At 30.9% G+C, this 10,749-nt stretch overlaps 1 protein-coding gene across 1 annotated transcript; it reads right to left on the bottom strand.

Moving 5' to 3' along the window:
- Positions 1–9,707: 9,707 nt before the first annotated feature.
- Positions 9,708–10,301, bottom strand: LOC141695849 (uncharacterized). Its single transcript, XM_074500058.1, has one exon. The coding sequence runs from the start codon at positions 10,299–10,301 to the stop codon at positions 9,708–9,710; it is 594 nt and encodes a 197-aa protein (XP_074356159.1).
- Between the last annotated feature and the right edge of the window lie 448 nt (positions 10,302–10,749).

Below are 10,749 nucleotides of genomic sequence, written 5' to 3'. Positions count from 1 at the left end.
TTCCTATTTTTCTGGTTAATTTTGAATATCGATTGTTATTTTAATATGATTTTTATGAGGAATTGACCAAAATGTCATTATTTCAGTAAAAAATGCCCAAAATGTCACTTTTCAAAATTATGATCTAAAATGTCACTTTTTAACTGGGTATCGTGTAGAATTTTTAAAACAGGGCAAAACGATACACAAAATACCATTTTTGCTATTGTTTTTAACATTCCAAGGTTACAAACATTAGATGAACTAACGCTTTGTGTGTATGTCTTTTTTCTTATATTTTTCTTACTTTTAAGTTTTGGGTTTTTTTTGTCTTTCTTCTTATTTTTAAATTTCTTTTGATGTATTGTTTAGGGGTCCGAAAACATCAGTTAATATTACGTTTTCGATAATTCTTTTTATTTAATATTTTTAAAATTTAAGATTATACCGTAATTTAACAATTTTTAACATTTAGGGTTCAACAATCCCCTTTTGGGTTTAGAAATATTAAAAAATAAATTAATAAATATTACACCGATTTAGGGTTTAGGCCCCTAAACCTTAGAGGCTAAACCCTAGAAACCGAAAATATAAAATTTAAAGAGTAACAAGTGATACTTACATTATTTTTAGTGATATATTATTTGAATGCTAGTGATTTACAGGCAGTATGTTAGTGATCATTGTAGTTTATTTTAGTGATCATTGTAGTTTATTGGTCTATACTTGAAAATTTATTTGTATTTTTTGTAAACAAAATCAAGTTTCTGTGACTAACAATCATAATGTATGTTCTTGCAATAAGTTTATTATATTTTGCACTAATCTAACATTATAAACATTACAATTACAAATATCTTTAAAGACTGATATTGTACTTTTCAGAGCTTCTTTAGACTTTAACCAACTAATTGGATATGTAATGCAAATGGAATCATGTATAATCGCTAAATAGGTGACTTAAAATTGAAGTTATTAGAAATGTAATTCCATTGCAATATCGAGAAGTAGAAAAAGAATAATCCATTTGAAGTATCACACTGATGGCTAACAATCATAATATCCAGTTATGCAATAATCATGTACTTCTCCAAAGTCACTACTAATATCTGTTGAAATTCCCAACTAAATCAGTTAAAGATTAATTTAATTATCCATCTTCATTGAAAGGAGTTGTCAAATTCTGTGCAAACGTGACACTCTTCCTTTTTGCTGATTGATCTTGTCTATATTCTGTATTTTTATATTCTTGAGAGGATTTAGATGACTCGATCGCCAAATTAAGAATTTTTCTTGACGCAGCTTCAATGTAAAGCTCTTTGCCTTCTTTCATTATTTCTCTCCTTTTTTCATTGAGTTCTGAAGAAAGAATAGCACTATTATATTTGACTCTGAGGGTTATAATTTGTTTTTTCTGGCCATTCTGCAAAGAAGATTTTAAAGAAAAATTATTAATATCATATTCACAATCAATTGGTTATCCAACATAACTTTAAAATTGATTTGGTAAGGAATATTTATGTACCTCTTCTTCGTTAAATCCGGCATTCCAATTCTTAACATCACCTTTATATGTTTCCATGTGTCTACTAAGGAAGATTCCACAATCAGCTGAGTTGTTTTTTGTCTTCCATTTCATCTTCATGTAATGAGGCTTCAAGTTCTTCATTCTACTTGACAGATTGTGATAGCCTTTTGCTTTCAAGTACTTTACAAAGTGAGAGTGCTGCAAATAAATTGATTAGTTTAACAATAAATTGTTATAAAACAACTACTTAGTGATTGAACTACTGATAGTATGCGATTCATACCAATATTTTTGGTTTCTGTCCATAGCATATCTTTGCATCGATTTCTCTGTCTATGTTATCAATTATCTCATATGTTGTATTTCGCATATTGTAGCATATCAAGTAAAAATGCTCGTATGCAATAGTGGGGAAAAAAACCTGAAAAAATTAAAAATGTTATACATAACAATGATATATATTTGGATTTTTCAAGATAATAAGTATATTTATTACCATGTCAATATTTTCAAGTTTTTCCCTATTGAACCTGTTGAACATCTCATCCATATTTTCAACAAATAATGGATAGGTCAGAGTAACACTCTTCGAAGTATCCAAAGTTGGGTACTGTTAATGATAGATTTTGTAAATGTTAGAAATTTTGAAGACAATATAAAAATGGAGATTGACGCAATTATTAAGATTGTTATATTACCACAAAATCAATGGTACAAAATAGGCGCATAGGAGACTCATCTGCCTTGTATTTCTCATTGCCATTCAAGATAATCACTCATGTGTCTATAACAGAAGTGGATATATTTTGGTTGACTTCCAATGTCTGCATATCCTCCCGTAAGTAAAAGAATTCTGTCCATTTAAATAATTGTTCCCTGTCAATAACAAGTATATATATTTTTACTGTTAATATCTAGTTTAATTTAAAATTTAATACAACAAAGTTGTATATACTGTACTTACTTTGGATCTCTTTTTTGTATCATGAATCTCCAAAGTCATGTTTCTTGATTTGTAAAGTAGCTGCCATTTATGTCTATAATTTTTTCCATGTATGGGGATTTCCCAAATCGACCCAATTTCAGAATTCTTGTGCTTTTCTCTCTCAGTGCTGGTTTTGGAGTTATGAAATCATCTTTTTCTGTTACATCTTCAATCTGACCATATATGTCTTCATCTATTCCAAGCGAGAAGGAAGGAATTGCTTTATTAACATTAGGATCAAAGATGGTAGATATGTCAATATTATTCTGTACTGAGTGCAGATAATCAGTAATGTCAGTTTGATCAATGTCTTCAGGTGTCAACTGAAATCATCCTCGAACAGTGAGACATTTTCTGAAGCTGTTTGTTGGCTTTCCTGCGAGTACATTTCATTTTGTTTTTGATTAAAAACTTCATTGATAGTTTCTTTAACCATTAACAACTGTTCATTATGTGGATCTTCCTGCAATGCCAATTTGAGGTCTGTATCAAACAACATCTTTGTTTCAATTAAGTCATGTGCCCTGTCTAGCAAATCTTGCACTTTGTCCTGTAAATTTGATAAGTGAAGTGTTATACATTAGTGATTAGAGTTTTCAACAGTAGTGATTAAAATCATTCAAATTAGTGCTCAAAGTGTTTAATATAAGAAAATAAGAGTGTCTTACCTTTGTTTTTGTTGTTTTTTGTGCTTCATCTTGCATTTTCTCTGTTCCAGCAGGATTATGTTCCTCTTGTTCAGCCTCATTTGTTGTTTCCACTTCATTTTGTCTTTGTAATGGCCTTTGTTCTTCTTCAAGTTTATTTTTTCTTCCTTCCCAATCATTTTCCTGCTCCCAATCATTAACAATGGTCTCATTTTCTTGATCATTCCATGAACGCCAATCAGCGTTGTTATGATTACCATCTTCATTATTATTGTTGTCTTGAGTGTACGTTTCTTGCTCCTTGACATCCTTGTAGTTAAAGTTATAAAAAAATGTTATGCATAATCATTTTACAGAATATGTATTTAAATAAATTTGAAAGGCACTGAATTCATACATTTTTTACAGTTTGTTTTGACAAATAATCTCTTAGTGGCATTTGAACAACACCAACTCCAAAAACTCCATTTGACACTTCAATTGTTTGTCTTTGTTTTAAAATATCTTCACTCCAACCCTTGTAAGATGGAAACTTTCTATCTACCAATTTGATTCCTTTGTGTTGGACTCGATCAACATATAACATCTGCATATAAGTGACACGAGAATTTAATTAATAACTTATTTTTGTAGTAGATCTGCAAAAAAGAAAAGTAACAATTTATGAATTTTAAAGTCATTGAATGGAGTTTACTTACAACAAGAAAGATTAACGAGCCTTTGAAGAAAACTGATGTTGTGTTATTTCAACTGTCGGTTGCAGCTACTAGGTAGTTTAACAGATACTCTGCCCAATTATATTTTTAGCATTCATCAAGATTACCATGTAATCTAAGTAGTTTCCTGTCAACGTAGGAGTTGGTGGGTGTTCCACAAAGAACATTTGACAGCACAATTAAGAAATTGAGTTTAAAATTCATGGTCAATCCTTGACCCTTCATAACCTGCACCACCATTCCAGTTGTAATCTGCTCCCGTTTGTCAGCTGAGAATTGTTGTAACCATTCATCTATTCTATTTTTGTGCATGTCAATTGTTCCTAATATTATTGACTCTCCACCAACTGGCAGGCCAAATACATATAAAACATCTTCTTCTGTGATCTGGATATCCTTGTGTTTCAGTTTTAGACATACACTGTTGGTGTCAAAAATTTGAAAGATGTTATAAGCCAACTTCGACGGAATCATCTCCAAACAGAAATCTAGGAGTGGTTGAAATCCAGAATCTTCAACCCAATTCGTCTGATCTTGTGTAAGATAATAAAGCATTTCACTAAACAACCTTGGAGAATTTTTTATTTTTATTTCTTGTTTCAGTTTGTTAATATGTTTGGCAGGTTAAATTTCCTTGATCAATTTAAAAAAATATATGTTATGAATTATTCAGGACAATATAATTATATATGTTTTATTACACATACAAACAAGAATATGATATGTTACCTTAGTCTGAAATTTTGTATTTTTCTTTGTTGCAAATCTGACATTCGGCTTTTTTTATCATTGTTTCCTCATTTTCATTGTTATCCTATTTAGATAAAAAAGAACATTAAAAAAGTAAGAAAAAACATTAATTATAGAGCTATAAAACAACAGATCCATGCTTTTAAGTTGATTCACCAAGTCTGAGACCCGGACTTCAGTAATGACTAAATTTGATTAGATTGCATGCTAATTTACAAATAAATAAGTTTTCATTCTAGTTCTTAATTGATATCACAACACCAACTTGACATTAATTCATAACTTTGTACGTCAGAAGAAAATATGCATAATGTTAATTCTATAATCAATCCGACAGCTGAATATAGACATAAGGATTTTCGTCCTTCTTTCTAACACAATAATACTCTCTGAATGATTCAAAACTTCCAAGTACACAAACAATGACAAGTATGCGAATACCATTTTATCAGCTCGTCGTCCTTATATTTCCCCCTACCGGAACAATAAAAATCCACCCCTCCCTAAAGTACATTAAATATATTCTTTATATTTGAATATAAAGAATATTTACATTCCAATATAGAGAAGCCAATTTTTAAAATGAAACTAATGAAATACAAATTAGTGATTGGTACATATGATTTTAGTAAATATGAATACAAATTTTAGTGATTGTTGTACTTTTTTTTGTTTTACCTTTGATTAGTGGTCCTAAACACTAGTTTTCAACTAAGAAGAGGACAACATTTTTTATTTATATATAGACTAAATATTGTGAAAGAAGTAATATATTTATACCTGCTTAAATGCCTTCCTCTTCCACTTTGTAGTTTTTTGTTTCTTGATAGGTTCTTCCTCTTCATTTGGTCTTTCTTCTACTTGGAAATGATCATCCACCATTTTATTTGTTTGCTCTTGTTCATTTGTATTATGTTGTTCTTCTTCAGGATGATCAACCTCCATTTCACGTATTTCCTTGTGTCTTGTTTGTTCTTCGACTGTTTCATCTTCATTCTGTTTGGAAAAAAATCTTTAATTTATATATTTATTAAGATTTTTAAAGTATGCCACTAATAGAGTACATACGTTATAATCATGCGGTCTTCCTGTAGTTTCTTTAAATTTGTTGTTTGCTCTTCTATAGAACTTTCTCAAACTTGATCTTGGAGGAGTGCTTGGAGGAGTTCTTGTATGTTGCCCTGCATTATTTTAAAATAGATAATATGATAATTATGTTAGCAAAGAAGAAATAAAGTTTTTCATTATAGCTTGTTCCATATCACTGTTAGTAAAATCTTCTAAATTAATAAACTCAGGTGTGAGATCATTGTTTCTCTTTTTTGGCTAACTTAGATGTTTAATTCTTGAACTGCGTCTTGGTGTTACTGAAGATAGTCCTATACAACACAACAAAATAACAACTAAAATAGGTGGTAATTTATTATTTTCAGACAGTATATTACACAACTTATCAGAACAGGGCAATTAGTACTACACTATCAATTTTTTTTAAACTATAGGTTTTAAGTATAGTTAATCTTTTCAAATGAAATTGAAGAGGCATATAAATTTTATAATTTATATTTGCTCCACCTAAATTTATATCATCTATGAATCAATATACAATATACCATAACATGGCTATATACAACACAACATACCATAACAGAGGCAATTATTAATATAGTTAACCAATGTAATTGTAATAAAACTATAGTTTATAATCTATAATTTCATTATTAGCACTAACATGTGGTAAATAAGCAACATTATTATAATTATAGCATAACAGTCAATATTTGTGCATAGACTACACATGATTGTCTCAATTGGTTCCTTTGACATACATATTTACACCATGGTAATTTTCATTTGTAAGTTTCCTCACCTGATCAATGCTTTAAATAACAAAAATAATAAGCAGTAATTTGGCTTCGAGAATACTCCCATAACCTTTATACATATCGCCATGTCTGTGAAGATCTAGTTATATCTTATTTTTTCTACCATGGCATCAGCTTCTACTGACTTCAAATTTTCACTAGGATGACGACGTAAACGATTTGTGTGCTAAAAGATAATCTATTGCACCTGAATAGGCTGGTTCTTCCTTTGCAATCTATCTCTATCCAGATTAACATATTGGAATCACCCTTCTCTTCCATTTCTCTCAGACGCCTTTAGTAAGCATAAATGTTACATTAGCAAGCAACTCAAAATCCCATACTCGCCCAACAAAACAAGAACTTAACATTTTTTGACGGCCTCTGTGGCTCCTGGCTCCTAGATACTATAACAGGAGCACAACTTGTACTGGGAATATCAAATTTAATTTAATTTAAGGTAATCAGCCCCTTGTCTATTCAGGAAGTAGATTTCCTCCTCATTTCCTAAAATATCAGCACATATTCTAGGATAAGAGTCCCTGGACAAGGAGATGGTGTCATACAGTGCTCCACTCTTTGCATATTTAACTTATGTAACATTAGACGCCTCTTCTTCCGTCCACTGATAACCAAAATTGAGCAATCCAACATCAAGTGGATTTAACAGCCGTAAAAAAAGATCAACTACAATAGGACCTTTACTTAGGTTTGCCAAATCAAGAAATACAGAAGAACAAACCTCCAGGTATTCAAACAAAAAAGAAGTAGTCAAGACCCAATCGAATTCTTATCTTCAAGACCCCCTGAACAATCTATGCAACACTATGACTTGCGTGTAAGCAACTTGTGGTTAAGTTATGGTCAACTTATGGTCAAGAGTTGTATCATGACATCTAGTACCAAGCAACTCATATAAGAACCAGAATTTAACTTGAACTAATTTTAAGAAACACATTCTTTTGATACATATACTCCAAATTCAAGGATTGTCCTGAATTTATTGACAATACTCTATAGCTTTTGATTGAAACCAAAGTATATAGTAAACATGTTGAAAATAAGCAAACATGTTTAAAATAAGTATATCCAGAATGTAATATTATTAGGAAAGATGTTGTAAATAAGTATATAGTAACAAATGATTGGTACATATGAATTTAGTAAATAGGAATACATATTTTGGTGATTACTCTAAATTTTTTTTGTGATACCTACCAATTGGATAGATATGTGAGCCATTGTATTTTACTTGTTTTGCTTCAATCTCTCATTGAAAAGTCAGATATTAGCTAAAACTGAATAGTGAGATATAGTTAAGTCCCCTTCTGCAACTGTATTATCATGGAGGGATCTTTTGTAGTTTATTATCTAAACTACAATACCTCGACATCATTAAACATTCGACATTGGTAACTATATACATAATTAAATACCATCAGGCAACGAAGCTGTGCGATCAAAGAGGCTTTAAATTTAATATTCTTTATACAGAGAAGAGTTTCCAAACCTTACATTTGCATACATTTGAACAGTGTTACTAACACGAAATATTGTATTGTACAATTTTGCGAGACTAGCATTTAAATTAAAAAATTTCAACATCTAAAAATCTTTATCGTAACATACTTAATGATCAATTTATAGCGTAAAATGATTAAATTATGCTTAAAGACTAAAAACCGGTAGCGTAATCATTAAAGTAGGCATAAAACTAAAAAATATAAAAAAAACATCAAAATTATAGAAAACAACTACACAGGCATAATTATACAATTAACATTTGTAAAACAAATGAAATCATTAAAAGTTCAACAAATTTTATCAAAGAAGTATAAAACCCTAATTTCACATACCTCCTCTAGTCCTAGCCATTTTATCCCTTCAATAATGATAAAATCGCTAATTAAAAGCTGTTTGAAGAACATATTAAGATTATTAGTTAGCACCTAAACAGTAACTAGTGAAAAACACAAAAAACATGAAAATATCAACATGCATAAGTTAAACTATGTGTAAATGTAACAGCAAAGTTGATTATAAGTAAAATATCACTATATCAATAAAAAATTTACACTAATTTACCTTTAATTGTGTTTTTTGTTGTTTCCGTACACGAGGAGTACAAATTCTGAAGAAACTTTGATCTCCTCTTCGTTTAGTATCAATCACTAGAATATTATGTCTTTCAACACGATTTGTGCTTAGAAACTAATAAATGCTTGTCGATTTTGAGCAGTTTAGAGGGATGAAGACGATGCAACTGTTCTGTGTTTAATATGTATGTATAGTTTCCTTTTATCTCAACTTAAAGACAAATTAATTATGCAACTGTTTTGTAGTTATGGGCCGATATGTTTTTTTGGTTTGGGTTGCTTTTATTTGGGCCGGGCCGCAGGTTTCTAGTTTTTATTTTAAAAAGGTTTCTATTGGAGTAGCCCCCTAGTAGCCCCCTATATATATACTAAATACCAAATATGAATTTTACCTATTTTAAATAACATATATATAATTGTAAATACTAAAATATATTTTATTGTTACTTGAATACGTGAGTGAGTAATTCACCATTTAATTATCTATTGCATTTTTAACAATTAATTTTGTTCGTATATAATCCGTGTACTTTAGTGTACTAAAACGAGTAAACACGAATATATTAGTTCCGGGTTAGTGTCACCAATTTGATATACGAATGCAAATCCAGATCGGATTTGGGTTTAAGATTTGATATACGAAAACACGAAAATACACATAACGTTTGTACAATGGAGCCAGATCTAATAACGAAAGGTGTCACACAAGTTTTTCGTTTTATTTTTTAAAACAACTGTATAGCGTATTTGAATTTAAAGTTAGTTCAGAACGCAAAATACAATTTAATTATTAGCACAAATGTTGCTGCTCAATTAGATAAATTAGATAAATTACATGATCATGCCAGAAGTTTAAAACAAGTAAAAACACAAACTTAAGCATTCAAAACAACTATAAAACATTCATTTTCACCTTGAACAGTACAAATATCTGTTGCAAAGGAAACCCAGCTGATTCACATGTTCTCAACTAATATCCTGGCTGATTAACGAGATTAACACTTACACATCCACAAACATAAATCACACTAATAAAAACATCCAAATTTTTAACACAATCGATATATAGTAGATGTTATCGAGGAGATGGATTTTTACCGCTAGCCTATCCGAAAGTTTTTAATATAAACGATCACAGGTTTTAGTACAACCAGTGACGAATTTTAGGGTTAATCCCTTTTTCCACAATAGTATCCAAACTAGGTTTCCACCCCTTGCATGAAACTTGCCTGCTCAACAACTCCGGCCTATCTTCCAACATCTTACCAAAATAATCTTCTTTTTCCGGCAACTCATTTCCCTCTAATTCTTCCTTCCTCTTTACAACAATCCCATTCTTATTCTCGGCTACCCAATTCCCCGGCGCCGGACAAATCTTCACGAAAAACGGCAAAAACCCGGATCTTGACGAGAAATATTTCGAAGACTTCAGCACATTATTTGCCCTAAAAAGCAGTTGCTTAGACTCTGACGTACTTAAAGAAACAGGCCTACCTTTTTTCACCGGTAACATTATGTAAACCTTGTGTGTGTCTAGCTTCTCGTCAGCAGGTAAAGGTGACGGGCGTTTTCCGGTAGTAGTTGCCTTGTAGTCCACGACAACTTGTTGCGGGTATTCTAACATTAGCTCGGCAACTGTAAGTGGTGGTTCGTATTCGAAGACCGTGCCATCAGAAAGGATTACCTTTCCGGTGGCCGGTGGTGATTTGTGAGTGGAGGTAATATTGTTTCCCATGTTGTGGAAAACGAGAAATTAGAGAGTTGGTTGATTATAGAGCATGGCTTATGGTTATGGGGGTGTTGGTGATATATTGACATGGAATTTTGTGTTTGTTTAACTGTTCCAACTTCATTGTGTTTTCGGTTGATGGGCACACAACTATATTATTGTTATTCTTCGTGTGCTCCTCCATATTAATTATTTAAGGCTATTGGAGTATTAAATATTTGTGTAAATTGGATTGTGTTTGGATTGAGTCGTTTCGGAGATATTTGACTTCCTGTATACAACTGCGGAGAATGTTCAAAGAAACTGCACAGCACCATTAATCTAAATAAATCACCATAAATCTCTTTTATTTATACTAAAATATAGTAAATCGAATGTTATATATTTTAATATTATTTTCTTGGTTGGTTTAATTATTTGATTTATGACCGTCGAATATTTTTAAATCAAGTAA

Source organism: Apium graveolens, chromosome 11 (assembly GCF_009905375.1).
Source record: "Apium graveolens cultivar Ventura chromosome 11, ASM990537v1, whole genome shotgun sequence".
Classification (NCBI taxonomy): Eukaryota; Viridiplantae; Streptophyta; class Magnoliopsida; order Apiales; family Apiaceae; genus Apium; species Apium graveolens.
The sequence above is the reverse complement of the archived record's forward strand: the minus strand, read 5'-3'. Positions and strand labels throughout refer to the sequence as shown.

Bases quoted from the DNA above. Each gene is read 5' to 3' on its own strand.
- LOC141695849 (XM_074500058.1), bottom strand. From the start codon at position 10,301: ATGGGAAACAATATTACCTCCACTCACAAATCACCACCGGCCACCGGA.